Source organism: Mirounga leonina, unplaced genomic scaffold, assembly GCF_011800145.1.
Source record: "Mirounga leonina isolate KUSES-001 unplaced genomic scaffold, KU_Mleo_1.0 Mir_165, whole genome shotgun sequence".
Taxonomy (NCBI): Eukaryota; Metazoa; Chordata; class Mammalia; order Carnivora; family Phocidae; genus Mirounga; species Mirounga leonina.
This window is the reverse complement of record NW_023270415.1, coordinates 18,566,714-18,589,155: the sequence shown is the minus strand read 5'-3', so window position 1 is coordinate 18,589,155 and position 22,442 is coordinate 18,566,714. Positions and strand designations below refer to the sequence as shown.

General features: G+C 34.1%; 1 protein-coding gene across 4 annotated transcripts in view; it reads left to right on the top strand.

Moving 5' to 3' along the window:
* The window catches only part of ARFGEF1 (ADP ribosylation factor guanine nucleotide exchange factor 1), a 146,597-nt gene that overhangs the window by 49,153 nt on the left and 75,002 nt on the right, over positions 1-22,442 (top strand). For 3 of the 4 annotated variants that reach the window (XR_004680413.1, XM_035011280.1, XM_035011279.1), the window contains exons 2-7: positions 1,341-1,371; positions 1,890-2,046; positions 3,225-3,371; positions 5,024-5,203; positions 7,456-7,732; positions 11,128-11,238. Coding sequence is in view for 3 of the 4 variants with exons in the window: in XM_035011280.1 (XP_034867171.1) it covers positions 1,341-1,371; positions 1,890-2,046; positions 3,225-3,371; positions 5,024-5,203; positions 7,456-7,732; positions 11,128-11,238 (903 nt within the window). In the remaining variant the exon portion in view is untranslated. The other variant, XM_035011281.1, reaches the window with a different exon arrangement.

The window sequence follows — 22,442 nt, the reverse complement described above, 5'->3', positions numbered from 1 at the left end:
ATTTTCATATTGTCCTCCTTCCACTTCTACCAGTGGTTAAATGTAAAGAGCTTTAGCCCACATAGGACTAGACTGAAACACCAAACATCAAATGCTTGGCACAAAGTCGGTAATGAATAAATTGTGTGTGTATGACAAAGTGATTTGACAAAACCACTTTATAAAGGGCTTAATATAGTCTCTGGATGACTTGATAATTATTAAATTATTATTTGATAATAAGAAACCAGGATCTGGAATTAGATTATTTAGTTGTGAAACCTGATTAGCCATATACCCAAGCCATGCAGCCCTTGAGCAAATTATTTAACCTCTTTGTGCCTCACTTTCCTAATCTTTAAAATGAAGATGCTAGTACAAACTTCTGTGGGTTACTGTGAGGCTTAATTATGTTAGTACATGTAAAATGTAATAGTGCTTGGCGCATAGTTCATTCTCAACAACTATTGGTTACAATAATAGTAATTATAAATGTTACATTTGTTTTTCTTTCCACATTTCTAACAGGTTTAATCAGTTAACCAGACACCCCCTCCTCCCCCAGCCTATCAATTAAATTTAAGGGTCTTTTATTACAGGTAGGATTTACCCATTTACCTCATTTCATAAGTTAGAAAAAGGGAAAATTTCCCATTGAACTGGGCATGTGTATTTTACAGTGCTTTATGTAGTCATATGTAGAAAAATTCGTTAAATATCAACACATGTACATGGCCAAAAGGTTATGGTCCTGGTCTGATAATCTTGAGATAATCACAAGAGTGATGTGTTGAGTTTTTTTACCCCTCACTGAACATGTGCCATGTGCCCTATATTTTATAACATATAATATTCCATTCTTAATATTAATGCTTCTGGTTAGTGTAGTTACTTGACCCAAAAAAATCTTTGAGAAAAGAAAATTTTTTTTTTAAGGTTTTATTTATTTATTTGACAGAGACATAGCAAGAGAGGGAACACAAGCAGGGGGAGTGGGAGAGGGAGAAGCAGGCTTCCCGCCAAGCAGTGAGCCCGACGTGGGGCTGAGCCAAAGGCAGGCGCTTAATGACTGAGCCACCCAGGTGCCCCGAGAAAAGAAATTTTTCTTTGGAAATTAGTAACGCGCAGTTGTACTTATCCTTATGGTTATTAATATATTCTTTGTATAGTTTCATTAAACTATATTGTGTAAATTAATACATTTAGCAGCAAGAGAATTTTAGTACTGAATTTTCTTTTGAATTTGCATTCTTCCCAACTTCTTGTAGAAGTTACGAATTAGTTTACAAAGCCTATAATCAAATTACTTAATGATCTTTCTGTTGTCATGTTTTCTAACATATGCCTCTTTTCCCCCCCAGAGGAAATAAAAGCGGAAACTGAAAAACAGAGGTTTGTGGGGTTTCTTTTCTTTAGTAAAAATAATTTGCAAACATATCAGTCTTGGCTCAAATAGTAATACATTCATCTATATGTCACAAATTTTCTGTATGTGATCTTTATAATAAAATAAAAAATGGCTTTTAAGCAATAGAAGCAAAAAGATCTCGTAAATAAGTATATAAGGGAATTCCTGAAATACCATATGATATGCTTTAAAGTCTTTGCTTAAAAACTTTGATTCATATTTAGAAAGATAACTATTTAATTATTTTGTAATTTAGATAACTTTTTAAGTAATTAAATAACTACTGTATTTGATTTTCTTGCATTTAGTTAAGCTCTGGCCACTAGCTTTTGACCTGTTGCAAATCATAATTTCTCTGGGGTTTGGGTTCCCTCATGAAATAAGGGAATATGAAAGTTGATTTAGCAAAATTCCCTTTAGAACTGAAATTTTGTGTTTTTATGTTTATCATCAGTACGAAAAATGTGATTTTCTAATCAGACTCTTTTTTTTTTCCCTTTAGTCCTCCTCATGGAGAAGCGAAAGGTGGATCAAGCACCCTTCCACCAGTTAAATCAAAGACAAATTTTATTGAAGCAGACAAGTATTTCTTACCCTTTGAATTGGCATGCCAGTCCAAATGTCCCCGTATAGTTAGTACATCTCTTGATTGTTTACAGGTATGTGTAAAATGGCGTATCTAAAAACTATTTAATTTGAATGTATTTCTAAACATTATTCACAATTGGTGATTCAGACATTTTCCATGAAAGCCTTGAATATTCTTATTGTGATAAGAAACCAAATGGTTGCTTATATGTAAGAGAGACAAAATAATGGCTCCACAAAGACGTTCCTAGTTTAAGGGTAACAAAAATTATTAGTTAGCTTAGTGAGACACATTATCTTTACTAAGTGTTGATTTGGTCTCATTTTCCATCAGTTAGGTGCAAGAACCATAAGACTTTTAACCTGCTGCTGACTTTACATGTATCATGATTTGCAATGATTTTACTAAATGCCTGCTGTTTTATTTAAAGCAGTAGGTTAATATTGGCAGTTCAATGTTTCTATTCACTGCTGGACTTTAGCTCTGATTTTCATTTATGTCAGAAAAATTCCTGAAATTTTTCATCCTGTTTTATTTACATGCACGCACACACACAGGATTCTCTTACGACTTAAGATACTTGTAAAACTTCCAGATAGAAGGGTCTTTCTCTTTTCAGGTGTTTTCACTGCTTGGTAAATTATATCTGTTGAACTAATAATTCAGTGGCTAGGAAAAGACCATATTCATATGATTTTTTCAGAAGATAGATTAAGTTCATTTGATTTGTGACCTTGTTTTCCCTGAAAAATTAAAATTAATGATACCTAAGGCTTTCAGCGCTATAATGGATGATGAATGAACAAATCTATGATTTATTATAGCCAGTGCATGGAAATTGGGTTTTCTGCATTTTCACAGATCTGATGTGGAAAGAGATTTTGAGTCGTTTAAATGTGTTAATACAGCTTTCACAAAAGCAATATCAATAATGGTTAGATAGAAAGCAGTAAGCTATTCTGATTCATCAGAGATAAGGTCTGAGGCCTGGCTTTCTCAAAATATTGCCTGATGGTTTTATTGTGGTTATTGTTTTTGTGGTTATTATGAATGTAAATAATTTTACATGTTTATAGCTAATAAAGTTTTCTTCAGGAAAAGTTGGTATAGCCATGGCTTTGATTTTACTTTAATATTTTTATGTAAAAAGTTTAATATATACTGAATTACATATTATAATTTTAATGTATATTTAATTAGCATATATATCAGCTTAATGGGGATCTTTGTTTTCTTTTTCCATTTCAGAAACTTATTGCTTATGGGCACTTGACTGGCAATGCTCCAGATAGTACAACACCAGGCAAAAAATTAATTGATAGAATTATTGAAACAATTTGTGGCTGCTTCCAAGGTCCTCAAACAGATGAAGGAGTTCAGTTGCAAATAATAAAGGTAATTGATTATGTAGTGAATTTGTCATTCATAATCTCTGTTTTTAAAAATCAGAAGCCATTTATCTTGGAAATATTTGGAAAGGTCATTTTATGTGCTTTCCAGCTGTAATAGAAGTCATTTAGTTGCTTTTTAGACACCATATGAGGGGGTTTTGTTGAATGTCAAGAGTTCACTAGAAGATTATATTTCTAAGTCTGTTATTTTGAAGGTCCCAATTTAGGCTTGGGCCCCCAGAGTTTTTCAGTTTCTGGAATGTTTACTGTACATATTCCATCTTTTGAGCTTTAGGGTCCATGCGATGGTCCTGTGATCCCTCTAGTTTCTTCGCTACTTCTGGACCCCTTATAGTCTGCCCTCTAGACCCATGCTTCACCGTGTGAACTATTTGTGTACCAGCTTTCCTGATTCCCTTGTACCTATTCATCTGCTGAACCTGCTTAGCCAAACATTGTGCCGTAATATACCTGGATGATTAAACTCCTTTAAAGAAAAGTCACTCAATTGTTTTTTCAGTCTCTTATAAATTTTGAATTCTTAATATGACAACTAATGGTAGTGGTGATACATTTATACATCAGTAGAATTTTCTTTTCTTTTTTTTTTAAAGATTTTATTTATTTATTTGGGAGAGATAATGAGAGAGAGCACATGAGAGGGGGGAGGGTCAGAGGGAGAAGCAAGACTCCCTGCCGAACAGGGAGCCCGATGCGGTACTCGATCCAGGGACTCCAGGATCATGACCTGAGCCAACGGCAGTCGCTTAACCAACTGAGCCACCCAGGCGCCCTACATCAGTAGAATTTTCTTATACTTTTAATACTTTTGAAATAATTTACATGTATAAAGTGTTTTTCATGTGTGAATATAGCCCCTTCTGAGTCTTTCAGTTTCATAGCTATTTTCACTTCACAAGTCATATCTTTATTCTAAAAAGGCTGCCCAGTCAGTTGGCCTGTCATTTGCAATTTGATATCAGTCATGGTTTATTTAGCATATATCAATGCTGACTCTGCATAGCAGTGTACAACATAAAAGGACAAAGGAGTCCTTGCTCTTGAGAAATTGCAAGTACCCTAATGTATGAACATTCATGTAAATTAAAGTTGTTGACTTCGTTGGAGGATTCACTTAGGATTATTTTAAATGCTTTATTCTAATTTAATCTGATATTTTAATGCTTAATTCTATGTGTAAACCTCTTCAACAATAGCAGTACGTTATTGAGTCTGGTCTGTAAGAAAGATTTCAGAAAAATTTGGGAGTGAGTACGACATTGTGTATCCTCCAAAGTTGACAGTCTCATTCGACAGATCTATCATATGAAGCATATCTGTGTTCTGTTGTGACAGAGTTAATGCTGTGCATTTTAAGAAACTAATATTTTTATTAAAATGAAACTTGGGTTGAAACAATATGATTGAATAGTTTCTAGTCATCTGGGTTTGGATTATTTGGAAGCTACTGCCAGTTGATGATATATATTCAAGGCTGATAGAAATTCTCTTGGTATATACTGAAAATTCTGTTAGTGTATACCTGAAAGTGGTAATGGTGTGTAAAAGCTGTAATTATAATATACAGATACTCATATTTTTGTGCTGAAACTCTGGATATAGAAAATTGCTTCAACTGTGTCTTTCTTTTTAAAGGCTTTACTTACTGCAGTAACATCTCAACACATAGAAATTCATGAAGGAACTGTACTGCAAGCTGTGAGAACATGTTACAATATCTATCTAGCAAGCAAAAATCTCATCAATCAGACAACAGCCAAAGCTACTCTTACTCAGATGCTAAATGTTATCTTTGCACGCATGGAAAACCAAGCAGTAAGTATTAAAGAGAGAGATTTAAAGAATACCACAGGCATCAAATATAGAAAAGAATTTATAGAGAAATTACAGTGAAATCTGTGCTTGTAGGAAGAATGTTGTCATTTACAGTTCTACTTACTGGAGATCTGTGGTATTATTTTGCTTTGTTTTGAGGTTTACTGACTTGTTTGACTTTGGAAAAAATATATTTTTAGTGGTTCACAAGTAGAATTTAAAAGATATTTACTGTCATCATCCTCATGGAAGTGTTTATAAACTGATACTATTTTTATTGTACTCAAGCTTAGTAGATGATTTTAATGTAGGTATAAAACTACGTAATTTGGTCTATTCTGCTATAAAATTATTTAATCATTGAGTCCTTTAAAAATAAAATATGTATCTATATTGTGGAAATACATTTTGGGGGGGTAAGAGATCAGCCAAAGAATCATTTGTACATATTTTTAAATTGTTCAAGTCTTCATAATTACAAATCGACTTTTAACTTTTTTTTGAGCCGATTTTAAACTTCTAATATTACAGAGAGATCTCCTTTACCCCTCTTTCCCTAATGCCAGCATCTTATATAACCATATTACAATAACCAGAAACAGGAATTGACATTTGTTTATTACTGTTAAATAAACTACAGAGCCTACTTGAAGTTTACCAATTTTCCTACACATGTCCTTCTTTGTTTCAAGATCCAATCCAGGATCTGACTTTGTACTTAATATGAATTTAGTAGAGGATAGGGATGATGCTAAATACCCTGAAGCACACAGGACAGCTGACAGTCCCTCTCCACAACAAAGAATAATCCTGATCTAAAATGTCAGTAGCACTGATGTTGAGAAACCCTAGTCTAGAAAGTACGGAGGTCTATAGAAAATGTTTAAAGGTTTATTTTCATGCAATAACATTTATAAAAGGATATTTCTAGAGTTTCTTTAACTCTGGAATAAATAGAACTAGAATTCAACACCATGCTTTTCTATAATTTCAAAGCATGTGCTTGCTCCTCTAAACCATAGTGCAGATCTGTTGAAGTTTAGGCTGAGGGTGGGAATGCATTGCAAGTCATAGATTCTTCACTGCTAATTTGGAAATTGACTTTCTCATGAATGGGCTAAAGTATTGGTCTGAAAATTCTCTTCTGATTCCATCTGTGCATGTAGTCATGCCCATCAGTTTCCTTATCTGTAAAATACGAGATTTAGACCATGCATATTATAAGGTTCCCTACATTTTGAGCATTAAAATATTTTAATTTATATTTATTTTATAAATTCATATAATTAGTTCTGGTATTTCCACATAAACTGGACTATTACTAAGGAATATGAAATGTTCATTTTTGGCACAGTGAAGTATTTACCTTTATGGAAATTAATTCTGTGAGAGTCATTCTTATTAGGCCATGAGGACCAGAAGAGATGTGTCTAAAAGCAGTAAAATGCTGAAAAATGAAATCCTGTGATTCTGATCATCACTGTTTTAGCATCTTACAAGTAAGCCAGTTTTATAGGTGGTATTGTATGTATAATAATGACTGGTCTCCTAAAATAAAACTCAACATTTGTTGATACCATTTTTCATCCTTATTAAGATGACTGATTGAGCAGAGACATTTAAGAACTCATTGCTATTTTATTTATTAAATGCAATTTTATTATTTTTTTGATTAAAAAGACATTTGACAACATGACATAAGAACATGTTATACTGAAAATCCCTCCCACTCTTGTTTCTAATTTGGTCATTTCCTAACCTCCACTCTCTAGAGGTAACTATTATTATTAACTACTTTCTTGTGTATCTACATTTTGTTTATGTATGTATGGGTAAAAATGAGCATGTGTTTTATTTCCGCATCCACTTTTTCCCCTCCCTTAGTGAAACTTCTATTTGATTTTTGGAAAATCCACTATTGGCAATAATCCAGTTATTATTCTGAGGCTATTAGAATTTAGTTTTTAAATTTTGTTTTGTTTAGGTTATACATTTACATGATTCAAACACCAAAAATAGTGAAGAGAAGATATATGCTGAAAGACTTCCATCTCTGTTCTTACGTACATCCTTCTAAGAAGTAACCACTGTTACTTGTTTTTGTGTGTTTTTAGTATATTTTATGTGCTTTGCTTCTGATGGATAAAGTGTCACCTTATATATAAAGGATTTATAGTTCAGTGTAACATTATCCCTCCGAATTTTAAACAACTCATTTTACTAATATTGGAAATTATTTTATTTCTTTCCAGTTGCAAGAAGCCAAACAAATGGAAAAAGAAAGGCATCGGCAGCATCATCATCTGTTGCAGTCTCCAGTAAGCCATCATGAGCCTGAATCACCTCAACTTAGATATTTGCCACCTCAAACTGTTGATCACATGTCCCAAGAACATGAAGGGGACCTTGATTCCCATACAAATGATGTGGATAAAAGCCTTCAGGATGACACAGAACCTGAAAATGGATCTGACATTTCCAGTGCAGAAAATGAACAGACTGAAGCTGATCAGGCAACTGCAGCTGAAAGTAATCTTTTTGGGAAGGGGCTGTGGGGCATGTGTGTGTGTTAAGGGAAGAGTGTAGGCATGCGTATTTGGGAAAGAAATGTGGAAAGGGTAATATGACTTAATGTATATCAGACACATGGTAATGTGGATTTTTCCATCCTACATGGTGAAGTTATTGACTTCAACATAAAAGACACCTATTAACAATACTATGCATTTGTTAGCATCTCATGAGTAGTATGATTTACAGACTTGTTTTGGAGGAGATATATGTTACTAAACGGGGTCATAAATGTCTGTTAGTGTGTTTTATAAGAACTTGAGTTTTCTTCTTAAAATTAGTTTCACAGCAAACAAAAGACCTAAGGTTTTCTGGAATATGAAAGTTTTAGGGCATCAAAATGTTATTGGTTTGGAAAAATATTATGGTCTATAAAGTACTGAAATTAAATATAAAAAGAAATCTTTTGAGTAACCAACCACCTGACATACAAAAATATTTTTATATCCTGATGTGTAGTAATCACTAAAATTGAGATGTTCTCTGATAGTATTTTTCTAAGTAAATTTATTTATAAGAAAAGAGTGGGGCGCCTGGGTGGCTCAGTCGATTAAACATCTGATTCTTGGTTTTGGCTCTCTGGTTGTGATCTCAGGTTCATGAGTTCAAGCCCCGAGTCGAGTTGGGTTCCGGGCTTCTCGCGCAGCATGGAGTCTGCTTGAGACTTTCCCCCTCTGTCTCCCTCCCCCTCTGCTCCTCTTCCCGCTCTTGTGTGCTCATGCTCTCTCTCTCTCAAATAAATAAATAAAATCTTCTTTGAAAAAGGGGTACAAGATAACAAAAATTAAATTACATTTATTTATTTTACGAATTTGTTTTTCTAAAAATAATCACATGAAGTCATTTTTTTCCCCCAAAACATTATTTTGAGCTTTAGCTATTCTAGGGAATTTGGTTGTTCCCTTTGTTCCTTCTTAGGTTGGTGTCAAAAAATGACGGAAATTCTCTTGCCTATTCACTGTATTTGTGTGGAAGTAGGATGGTTAGGGCTTAGTAACAGATTATCCGAATTCTAGATTTTTCTTTGAGAAAAGACCTCTGTAATATATTTTCAGCTCTTGAGTTTTTTTTTAACCACATCTTTTTTTTAGGACAATAGTGGCATGATTGGATGCCTTTTCACTATTTTTCATAGTGCTTTACTATTTATTTTAAAAGGGATAATTTTGATAAATCCAACCAGTCACAGTACTCAAGCTAATAGGAAATCTGTACTGCTTATATGATTTACATTTTTCTAGTCTTTCCTTGCCAGAATTTCACCTACTTTTACTGTGAGTTTATAAAAGGGCTGATTGAAAGGGCTAATCCCTAATAAAGCTGAGACCTTGTTTATTCCTTCATTTCTTCATGGATTTGGTAAACATTTATTTAGCATACTGTGTCCTGGGTACTCTGTGGGACTTGGAGTTAAAAAACTGTTGGAGATAAAAACATTGTTCTTAGGGTACTCATGGTCTGCCTGGATGGTCAGGTGTATAAATGATGTATAATGGGATAAATATTCTGAAAGTGGCATGCACAAAATAATTCTGCTGAGGAGGGTTAGGCAATACCTTTGTAGAGAAAGCAATGATGATTTAGTTGAATGTTGTTGGATAGGAGTTGGAATTGGCTAGCTAGGAAATTTTCTGACAGAAGAAACATGGGCTGAGACCCAAGGAATGGAAGCATCTACTGTGTATGAGTCACCTTATAGGATACAGAATTATAAATAAAACATAATTCACTGTGGCATAGTAATGATTATTTTGGCCCTATAGGTGTTTTCTCCCAACAGCTGATAAAAATGAAAATTCTACCTGAGAAGCATTGGTTAAGAGTGCTCTGGAGTTAGATTATCTGCTTTGAATCACATCTTTATCACTAATTAGTTATATGACTTTGGACATAATGGTTAACTTCTAATGATTTCCTATGTGTAATAAATATTACTATAATCTATTTCTGTTAGATAATTTGTGTGAGAATTGACTCTTGATTCAGTAGTTATTTTATACACATATTAGTGACTGTGTGTATTTAGTTTTGTTGAAACTAACTTTCAGACTCTAGATACCTAATTTTAGCCAACTAGAGCACAGAAATACAAAGCTTAGGGGCACCTGGCTGGCTCAGTCAGTGGAGTGTGTGACTCTTGATATTGGGGTTGTGAGTTCAAGCCCCCACGTTGGGTGTAGAGATTACTTAAAAAATAAAACCTTAAAAAAATACAAAGCTTAAGGCTAGTGGAAAAATATCTTGTCCAAGTATTTACATATTTTTACTCCACTAAAAATTTAAGTGTTATTATATTTGAATTTTTTATAAAGTAAGTTTACTGATTTGGTATGCTCATTTATCAAATTTCCTCTTGTGGCATTCAGTATTTTATAGAATGTAGCAAACATAGATTAGTAGCAGTGAACAATAGGGAGGACAGGCTTTTGGAAGCCAGAATCATAAGTAGTGGTCCTTTAGTGTAGTGTGAGCGGGGATGGGCTTGTTAGCACTATCAACTAATATGCTGTCTGATGCCATTTGAGTAGGGTCCTGGATCCCAAAGCATCCCAAAGTGCTAATTGAGCCTTCCTGAGATATTTGCAGCATTTCAAAAAATCTGATGGAAATCCTATTTTTATCTGCAAGCTAACTCTGGAATGTCAAGTTTTATCAGTTTCTCTTAGGTTATTCAGAAGTACTGATGGGCTTTTCAATCTGTTTTTGATTGTTAAATTGGGGGATGAATTTTTTTTTACTTATTAAATTTAGTTTTACATTGGATATGTAGATTCTCTGGGGGGAAGAAATAGTAAAGAAGGGATGGAAAGCATTGGTGGACTCCCAGATAGCCCTATGTCTCTTCTTCAAGGACTTCAAAAATATTAAGGCACAACAATGAGCTTGTTATTATTGATGAACTGAATTAATCAATGTAGGCTCTAATTACATTTAATATATACTTAGAAGAGTGTCAGATGTGTTAGATATGTTTCATTCAAAATACTGTAACATCAAAAACTAATGATGTATGGTGATTAACATAACATAATAAAATTAAAAAAAAAAACAAACCAAAATACTTTAAAATGTTTGGCTCCTAAAGGAATAATCTAGAAAACTTACTTACGTTGAATCATCATTTAATAGTTTGTCAGGTAAATCATTTTTTAAATTGACTTGAATTTATAAAATATTTTAAATATGGTTTAGTTATGAATTTTGAAGGTTTAACTTGTAATCTCTTCTAGTTTCATGTATCTATTATATTTTCTTTTATTCTTAGTTTTTAAGGAAAGTTTTTAAATTTTAAATGTTTAGTAAGGTTTCCAAAAAATTAAAATAATGCTTTCTTGGATTTTTCTTTCTTAAAGCGTTATCTAAAAATGACATATTATATGATGGAGAAAACCATGACTGTGAGGAAAAGCCACAAGACATTGTACAGAGCATTGTAGAAGAAATGGTGAACATCGTTGTTGGAGGTAGTGTATTTCACTCAAAATTAGTTTTTTCTGTCTTTGATATTTCATCCCACTATGGAGGTTATTTATATAATGTGTGGAGCAAAAATACAAGCTTTCTCAGCTTAGAGTGTGTGTATAGAAAAAAATATTTAAACATCTTTAATTATAGAAGAGTTACTCCCTTTTTTCTCCAGGTTCAGTTATAATCTTTTATAAAAATCCATTATTCCCCTACCGCATTAAAAAAAAGTTGATGCCATTTCATGTTTTTGTTTTTGTGTTTGGTGGCAGAGATATATTCTTTATCCTCCTAAATGTTGTAAACTTTATAAACTAGAAAATAATTGAAATTGATTTGGTTTTGAGTATGCATATCATTTTTGGAAAAATCATGCTTTCTTATGCCTTTATTATCACAACCAATATATAGTTGATATAGGGCCAGTTCCTATCTTATGGATTGTATTATAAAGATGTCTTAAAGTTTGTTAGGAATTTAACTCACATTTTCATAAATAATATTATTTATAGAGAGGATTAGATTTGAGACCAATCCACTGAAGCTTATTTAATTCATGGTATCTTGCACAGGACTAAGATAGTACCTTGTTACATATACTTCTAGATGTATGATTAAATGTACAGTATGGCTTTTGAATGAGAATAATACTGTTCCAGCAATACCTAACTCCCACTTATAACATCATTTCTAAGAATATATTTTCTCCTTTAATGCAACACTAGAACCAGGCATTCATCTGATTGCCTTCTCGTTTTTTCATCTTTTCATTCAGCAAATACTAAGGAAGTGCGTACAGTTGTGTGGCACTGTAGGAGGATACAAAAGTTAATCCAAGATAGACCATGCTCTGGAAGAAGGGGGTTCTGGAAAGTATGTATGTAAGACTAATACAAGGTATAAAGTGATAAGTGCCATTACAAAGAAACAGCTAACATCCTATTAAAATTCAGGAAAAAAGTGATTATTTCCAGCTAAAATGATCCAGAAGGGCTTCATGTAGGAGATGACACTTGAACTTAGACTATATGGATTCACACAGGTATGGGGAGTGGTATTTGATGTATTGGAAGCTCTGTTGGCTCAAGTCTAGAGGAGAGGACTTCAGCCAAACTACCCACCTGGGAATTGACAGGTCGTGGTTTGGCTGAAGTATAAAGTATGTGATGTCATATAATAGACACTAAGGTTAAAGAAATCTTGAACAAACTTACTAATTAAAGGTTTAAGATTTTAGACTTTATTCCATGATAAAATGAGTTACCATTAAGGATCTTTAAACTAAGAGATGGAATGATTAGAATTATGTTTTAAGAAACTAAGTGGGGAAGTAGAAAGTACAGTAGGAGACCAGTGCAGTAATGGAATCCTCAATAGGACAGAAACAGTGGAAATGGAGAGGGAAACGTGAATGAGAAGTGAGATAATGAATGTTAAATCAAGAAGACTTTGCAACTGATTAAATACATAGGTGAGAAAGAGAAATTATAAGGTTTGTCGGAGATCCCCAAGAATACCCCAGGGTTTTGTGATTCACTAGAAGGACTGACAGGATTCATCATATAGTTAACGCTCACCACTAAAATTTTTACCATGTAAAGGTACAGTACAAAATCATCAAAGAGAAAAGGCATATGAGGCAACATCTAGAGGAAATCAGGTGCACACTTCAGGAATCCTGTCCTAGTGAAGTCACACAGGAGGTTCTTAATTCCTCCACATCAGATTATGAGTGTTGGCTACCAGGGCAGCTCATTAGACTCAGTGCCCAAAGTTATGTCTACTCCCTTTACTTACATGTAACCTAATTTCAGATTTCCAGAAGGAAAGCTGGTTTTCAGCATAAACCACATTATTTGTGCAAATGGTTTAGGCACAGTGAGCCACTCTCACTAGTTCTGGGAATAGTGGGAACCCTCCCAAAATGTAAGTTCCTCGGTGCCAGCCAAAGGCCAGCTTGAAAGCAGGCCTTTCTAAGGATAGGCAGTCTCAGGCCTTGCTGTGTTAACTCCTCTCTGCATGGGTGTTCTGCCAGTTTCTCAGGCTAAATGGATAGGTGGATGCTTTAGAACTGGTAGAATTAAATCATGTTGGAGGAGAAGTTGGCTTGGGGAAAAAAGTACTAATTTTTATTTTGACATACTAAATGTGACCTTTTAGTGTACCATCCATGTGGGAATTTTATGAATTACATAATAGAAATATAGAAATCTGCCCTAAGATATCAAGGCAGGTGCTATAGATGGGAGTCATTCTGTTAAAATTAATAGTTGAAGCCATAAAATCATTGAATAAGAAAGTATAGAGACTAAAGAAGAGGCCATGATCTTGGGGAGTATGAATTTAAAAATAAATCAAAAAAGCCCTGTAAACTTATAATCAGGGAAGAAAGAGCATTATGTGTCCATGCATTTTTTAAAAGTTTAATAATATATACGAAGGGATGGCAAATTATAGTCCATGAACCACATTTGGCCCGTTGTCTATTTTTGTAAATAATGTTTTCTCGGAACACATACTCGTTTGTTTATGTTTTGCCTATAGTGGCTGTCTTTGCACTACAAAAGTAGAGTTGAGTAGTTGGAACAGACCATATGGCCTGCAAAGCCTAAAATGTTTACTAACCGGCCCTTTGCAAAAAAAAACTTTACCAGTCTCGAATACATATCAATTCAGAGTGTGAAGTGAAATTTCTCTCATTTTTCTGCACCTTTTTACTCAGAGCATTTTCATACCTAGAGAAAAGTCCAAAGAAAGTCCAAAGAACAGTACAGTGAACACCTGTATGCCCTTTCTCTAGATTCACTAGTTGTTAAGAATTTTGGTACATATGTTTTGAGGAGAGTCAAAGTTAGGAGAAGGTGATGTGCCCATGGAAGTAGAGAGAAGCCAAGCAGCTAGGAGCCAAGGAATGCAGGCAACCTCTTATAACTGGAGAAGTCCAGGAAGGGATTGTCCCTGGAGCATCCAGAAGGGACCATCCCTAAGGAAATCTTACTGTCAACCTGGTAAGATTCATTTCAGACTTCTGACTTCAAGAACTCTAAGATAACAAATTTGTGTTATTTTAAACCACAAGGTTTGTTGTAATTTGTACTGCAGCCATGGGAATCTAATACAGAGCATGAGAAGGAACTTGAAAATTAATGTCTTCCTTTGTTGCCTATGCATTGTCATTTTCTTTGTTCTTATTCTGTTTTGTAAATTTTGTCCTTATATGACTTTACATTATATATTTCCTTATTTGTTTTTATATTTGATTTCACTAGTATATAAAGGCCACACGTATTTGGACTTTGTTTTCTTCTCTGCAATATGCCTACGATAAGGTCTCACACATGATGGGCAATCAATAAATTTCTGTTGATCACTGAAAAAAAAAAATTTTGGTACATATGTTTTATGTATCTTTAAATGGATGTACACACACACATACATGTGTGTAAATATGTGAGTTTTGCTCATCTTTGCTGAGCCTTTTAAAAATTGGTTATATATATCTTGATACTTTACTCCTAAATACTTCAGCATATATCTTCTAAGAATAAGGGCATTCTCATACATAACCATCATTCGTTTTCACACCTAAGAAAATTAACACTATTTCAAGAATATCTAATCTAATACTACATTTTAAAATGTTCCCAAATTTCCAAAATGTCTCTCTTATATCCTTTTTTTTTTTTTTTTCCTTTTCTTTTTTAAGTATGGGATCTGAGTACACTTGCTGCATTTGATTCTGTCTCTTTGGTCTTGTTAGTTTAGAACAAGTTCTCTTGCCTCTTCCCCCATCTTTCATAACATTTACCTTTTTTTAAAGAGTATGATATTGTCCTGTAGAATGTTATACATTTTGAGTTGATATGACAGTTTCCTGATTTAGATTAAATGTATTTGGCAAGAATATTGCATAGGTAATGTTGGTGCTTGTTATTACATCATGTTATGTTAACTGGTGCATAACAACAAGTTACCCCTGTTAGTGATAATGTTTGATCACTTGGTTAAGAGGATGACCACCAGGTGTCTTCATTTTAAGGGAGCATTTTTCCCTTTATAACTATAGTTGACCCTTCAACGAATGACATGGATTGGAACTACATGGATCCACTACATGTGGATTTTTTTTCCCCCCATAAATACAGTCCTGTGAAGGTATTTTCTCTTTTTAAATAATTTTTCTTAGGATTTTTTTCTTTAGTTTACTTGACTGTAAAAATACAGTATATAATACATGTAACATACAAAATATGTGTTAAACAACTGTTTATGTAAGGCTTCTGGGCAGCAGTAGTCAAGTTTTGGGAGAGTCAGAAGTTACACGGCTTTTCAACTACATGAGGGGTCGGCACCCCTAAGCCCCGTGTTGTTCAAGGGTCAACTGAAATATGAAATAAGTAATCTGAAAGTGATACTTCGAGATCATAGAAGGATCCATCCACTTAGTGGTTTTAGCATCCATTGATGATCCTTGACTTAGATACTGCATTGGTTACAAAATAGTGATTTCATAATTCTAACATTGACACTTTTCTATGAAGAAGAGCTCTTCCTCTTTAAAAAAAAATAATACTGTGAGCTCATGGGTTCTTTTGTTATTCATTGTATTATAATCATTTACTATTTTTCTTTTTTTTCTTTTTTTTTCCCTTTGTTCCCGATCTAGCCAGTAGGAATCCAGCTCCTGTGTCTTTCTGATGTGATTCCATTATCTTTGAGCATTTCTTTGTTTCCTGAACAGCAAGATGTTTTAAGTTAAATGTTCAACTATCGCTTGCCCCAGACCTGGAATCTGTTACTTCTTTAAGGAGTTTTTGTTCTTTTTAGTGGGCAATTGTATCTAGAAACTAGGTGTACTCATGTCATGGTGTCATTACTTCTTAGCCTTTCCAGTGTACTGAGACAGGGAGATCTACAGTCACAAGTTCATATTGATAGTTCCAGGTCACATCCAGTGCCACTAGGTTTCTCTTCATCTTACATTTCATATTTGTATCTCCCTTTGCCCATAGTAAAAACCCAAATTCTCAGCAACAACTTACTAATTTAAAGTTCAAAATGTTTTTATATGTGTGTATTTAGAATATATCCTACTAAGGATGAATAACAGCTACACTATTTACAACTATTTTATTGATTTAATTTTATTTATTTGAAGATCACTTGCATGAATCAACGTCAAAATTATATAAAACATATACTCAGAATTCTTTCATGCAGTCCTTCCTTTGCTGACCTACCTGAGATAGGTAGCCACCTTCATTAGCTTTTAGTTTATCCTGTGTGTATTTCCCCCAGACTGACAAGCAGGTACTTAACATTATTTCTCTTTCTTTTTGGCAAAACACTGTGTATCTTCTCTTTTTTTTTTTTTGGTCTCCCTTTTTTCACCTAATATATACTATAAATATTCTTATTTCCGTTGATAGAAATTTTCCTTATTTTTTCTCTTGGCTCTCTGCATAATACTCTATTATGTGGCTATATCATAGTTGACTCAACCAGTCCCTTACTGACAGGAAATTTAGTTGTTTCCAGTGCTTTGCTATTACAGGTAATGCTGCCGTGAATAGCCTTGTACATCTGTATTGTTTCATATTTGTGGGGATTTATCTTGAGGAAAGATTCATAGAAGTGAGATTACTGGGTCAAGTGGTAAATGAATATGAAGATTAATTAGCTATTGCTGAATTTCCCTTCATAGGTATTGTACCATTATGCATTCTTTTTTTGGGGGGGGGTACAGTTTTGCACTCTTACCAGCAATGTGTAAGAGTGCCTTTTTCTCCATAACTGCCAGTGGAATTTAAAGTTTTGAATTTTTGCCAACCTGTTAGGTGAGAAATGTATCTTAGTTTATTTTTTTTTAATTCTAGTATATTTAATGTTTAGTGTTGTATTAGTTTCAGGTGTACAATATGGTGATTCAACAATTCCATACATTACTCAGGGCTCATGATAAGTGTATTCTTAATCCCCTTTACCTAATTTCACCCATCCCCCTTCCTCTCTGGTAACTACCAGTTCTCTTTATTTAAATAGAGTCTGTTTTTTTGTCTATCTCTTTTTTTCTTTGTTCATTTGTTTTGTTTCTTAAGTTCCACATATGAGTGAAATCAAATGGTATTTGTCTTTCTCTCACTGACTTACTTCACTTAGCATAATACCATCTAGATCCGTCCCTGTTTTTGCAAATGGCACGACTTTATTCTTTTTTTATGGCTAAGTAATATTCCATTGTGTATGTATACCTCATCTTCTTTATCCACTTCTTAGCTTGGTTTTAATTTGCCTTTCTCTATGAGTGAAATTAAATATCTTCTCAAACATAGGGGCCATTGTATTTCTTTTTTTAGTGAATCATCTATTCATGTCTCTTGTTCATTCTATCAGGTTTTAATCTTTGTTATTCTTGCTTTTTCCCTTAGGTTTTTTTTTTTGTATAGCATTCTTTTTTTTTTTTTTTTAAAGATTTTATTTATTTATTTGAGAGAGAATGAAAGAGAGCACATGAGAGGGGAGAGGGTCAGAGGGAGAAGCAGACTCCCCGCCAAGCAGGGAGCCCGATGCGGGACTCGATCCAGGCACTCCAGGATCATGACCTGAGCCGAAGGCAATTGCTTAACCAACTGAGCCACCCAGGCGCCCTTGTATAGCATTCTTATTTAATTTGATGCTTATCAGTTTTGATGTATATGTAATTCATGACAAATACTGGCCTTTAGAATTTTTGGTTATTGGGGCGCCTGGGTGGCTCAGACGGTTGGGCGTCTGCCTTCGGCTCAGGTCATGATCCCAGGGTCCTGGGATCGAGTCCCACATCGGGCTCCCTGCTCCTTGGGAGCCTGCTTCTCCCTCTGCCTCTCTCTCTCTCTCTCTCTGTCTCTTGTGAATAAATAAATAAAATCTTTAAAAAAAAAAAAAAAAGAATTTTTGGTTATTGATACCCTCATATTTTCATTTTTTTTCCTTCTCCATTTTAACCTTTCTGTTGCACCATTTACATTTTCTTAAGCTTCAAAACCCAAAGTACTTACTTTTACGAAGCCATTTCATGAGCATTTTCTTTCAAGATCTTTAATTTCTCCCATTATTCTTCTTGGCGATCACTGACTGGTTCTTCCACCTTTTGTTTTTGGGGGTTTGTTTGTTTGTTTACAAAATTACTGTGAGGTCTTCCTGTAAGGCCAACACTTCCTGCTGCTCAGAAAGAAACTACTTCTGCAAGGCTGCTGCTCGATGTGTAGAACAGGCAAGTAAGAGGCAGCAAATACTTCAGACCACATGTGCCTCAGATCCCCTTTGTTCATGTCACTTCAGTGTTTCTTAATAACCAGCTCTACTTTGTATTTCTTGAACTGTGAATCTTTCTGACTTAGTATGAATTCTGAAAACATGCTCAGGGCCTTCTTCCCACAGCAAAAACCTCAACCTGCTCTATATTAACTTTTTTTAAAATAAATTCTAATTGAGTATCTATTTACTCCCGTAACCTACCTAGGCTCTCTCTGACTGCTGTGTATCAGCCAAATCAGAGAACCTGTGCTAGTAAATTCAACTCAATAACATAGATTCAATATCTCCTATTTAAAAATATTTAATGCCAGACTGCATATTAGAGCTTCAACGACAATAAGACATCTTCCTGACTTTCAAGGGTCTAAAATCTAGTGAGGGAAAAAGTCACATTAATAGATAATGTCAATATTGTAAGCCCTGGAATAGAGGTGTGTTCAGGGTTCTCCTGGAATCCAGTAAGAAATTATTGGACCAATCTTGAAAGTGAAGGATATCTTTCTGAGAAAAATTCTTTCTTGGAAAAGTAAGCAAAGTAGGAAGATATGTCTAATATTAGCAGAAGCCCAGAGATAATGAAGAATGGATATGAGAAAAACTGTAAGTTTTACATTTTGTCTAATAAAAACTGTTGTATTATCTTTAATACTTGTTTCAAAATACTTTTTATCCTTCTGAATTTTAATCAAACTAAGATAGTGGATAAAATTACTGTATCAGCCGTTCCTGTTTAACAAAACACCCCAAAACTTGGGGTCCTAAAACAATGAACATTTATCAAATTCATAGTTCTGTTGGTTAGCTGTGTGGGTCTTCTGATCTGATCTGGGCCTGCTAGGCTGGGGCTTGATGGCCTAGGATGGCCTCACCCACATATCTACTGGTTGGCAGAGTGATTAGTTTGGTTACTGGAGGGATCAGATAGGGCTTCCTGTCTGAGCTTTCCTTAATCTCTGATTTCCAGGCTTCTTTATACAGTGGTTTTAAAGTTCCAAAGAGCTGCAAGCCAGAGTAAAGCCCAAGTTACAAGCACTTTTCAAATCTTTGCCTGAGTCACATTTTTTTTTTTTTAAATGAACCATTAGGCAAAGCAAGTCATATTGCCAATTCCAGAGACAATTTATGGAGACAGAAACTCCACCTTTTTAAGGGAATAGTTGCAGTTCACTTAGCAAAAAGATCATTTATACAAGGATAGGAAAAATCTCTGGCCATCTTTACAATCTACCAGGACCCATGTAGGCTTTATAAAGTTTTATGATTTTCTTCTTTTTTCTTTATTACTTTCACCTTGAAAAGCACGTGCCAGTTTGCCTTGGAGCTGGTTATTAGTTATAAATTACAATAAGAAGGGACAGTCTTTTTGTTTGCTTTTATTACTACTAACTGAATACATTAACCTCCTCTCAGATTCCCTTTGTTCTTTCTACTTAGCCTTTTTTTAAAAACATTTTCTTATTTAAATTCAATTAACATATATTACTGGTTTCAGAGGTACAGGCCTGTGATTCATCAGTCTTATATAACACCCAATGCTCATTACATCATGTGCCCTCCTTAATGTCCATCACCCAGTTAACCCCATCCCTCTACCCCTCGCCCCTCCAGCAACCTTCAGTTTGTTTCCTGTGATTAAGAGTCTCTTATGGTTTGTCTCCCTCTCTGGTTTTGTCTTGTTCTATTTTTTTCTCTCTTCCCCTATGATCCTCTGTTTTGTTCTTAAATTCCACATATCAGTGAGATCATATGATAATTGTCTTTCTCTGATTGACTTATTTTGCTTAGCATAATACCCTCTAATTCCATCCATGTCTTGCAAATGGCAAGATTTCATTTGTTTGATGGCTCAGTAATATTCCATTGTGTGTATATGTGTGTGTACACACACACCACATCTTCTTTATCCATGCATCTGTCGATGGACATCTGGGCTCTTTCTATAGTTTGGCTATTGTGGACATTGCTGCTATAAACATTGGGGTGCAGGTCCCCTTTGGATCACTACATTTGTATCTTTGGGGTAAATACCCAGTAGTGCAATTGCTGGGTCATAGGCTAGCTCTATTTTCAACTTTTTGAGGAACCTCCATACTGTTTTCCAGAGTGGTTGCACCAGCTTGCATTCCCACCAACAATGTAGGAGGGTCCCCCTTTCTCCGCATCCTTGTCAACATCTGTCGTCTCCTGACTTGTTCATTTTAGCCATTCTGACTGGTGTGAGGTGGTATCTCATTGAGGTTTTGATTTGGATTTCCCTAATGCCAAGCGATGTTGAGCATTTTTTCCTGTGTCTGTTGGCCATTTGTATGTCTTCTTTGGAGAAATGTCTCTTCATGTCTTCTGCCCATTTCTTGAGTGGATTATTTGTTCTTTGGGTGTTGAGTTTGGTAAGTGCTTTATAGATCTTGGATACTAGCCCTTTATCTAATACGTGATTTTTTTCCCTTAGTTTTTAAAAGTCCTTTTTATATTAGGGTTCTGTGATATATTTTCCAAATATTTTCTCTCAGTTTATTATTTGCCCAAGTCTTTTAATTTTGATATGGTGTATTTTTGCTCTGCAAAATTTTTTTTAAAAAATACTGTTCATGAATGCCTGTATACATAAATCTAAATGGGAACATACACTTACTGTTTTATAATCTGCTCTTTCACATTCTGTAGTTCCCATTTTATGTCAGTTTCTAATTCATTACATAGATGGTCCATAATTTATTTAAATAATCTCCTATTAATGCTAACATTTAGATTATTTCCAAGTTTTTGCTTTTTTATAAACTCTGCTCTGAGGAGCATTCTTGTTATAGATATCTTTTAACACTTTAGGATAAATTTATAAAAAAGGAATACTTTAAAAAAATACTTTGATCAAGGCATATGGGCATTTAAATTTACATAATATGCTTTGTTTAATATCACTTTACTAGATGGATTATATCTTACTGTTGTAATTTGTGTTTCTTTGACCACTTGCAGGGAGCATTCATTATTTTTGTAGGTAAATATTGGCAGTTTCTTGGTCCAGCTGAATATCTATAGGCTATTTATACTTTCTGAATTGCCTATTCATGACTTTTGCCTGTTTTTCCTTTTCTGGGTTTTTTTTGTTCTTATTTCATGGTTTACTCACATCCAAGAAATTAGCCCTTATTCAGTGTATTGTAAATATTTTTTTCTAGTCAGTCTTTGTTTTGTTTTCATTTTGTTTAGCCTTTGCATATGTTATTGTTCTGAGCAGATATTTGACCACACATAGAAAATGTAATAAATATTGTCCTTTTTTTCGTGAATTCTGTTTTTGCCTTGCTTAGGATGGATTTTACCACCCTAAAATTACAGAAATATTCTGCCATACATTTTTCTAATACTTTTGTTTTTATTTTTTGAATTTAGATCTTTAATTCATCTGAAATGGTTATATTTCCGTCCTTTCCCAATTAATTTGAAATGCCAGTTTTATCCTACGTGATTCTGTTTGAGTTTTCTGTACAGTAACATTGAGCTATTTATTGTATCCAGTGTTGAATTGTTTAAAATATTTTAATTTTATAGTATACTTTGATCTTTGTAGTGCAAGTCCCCCCACCCCTGCCAATTCTTTTAAACATCTATTAAATGTATTCTTCTACAAGACTTTAGAACCAGTTTATTAAGTTAAAAAAAAAAAAAAGGTTTATTTAGTGATTAGAATTGTATTGTGTTTATAAGTTAACTTGGGGAGATATATTTTATTTGAAGTGTTGAACCTTCTAATCCAGAAGTATAAGTTCATTCAGTCAGATCTTTTATGTCACTCAGTAAAATTTCATTGTTTTTTTCCTTTTGCTCTTGCACATTTCCTGTTTAATTATTTCTATGTTTTTTGTTTTAGTTTCGGTAGTATTTTGGATGACTCTTTTTTTCTCAC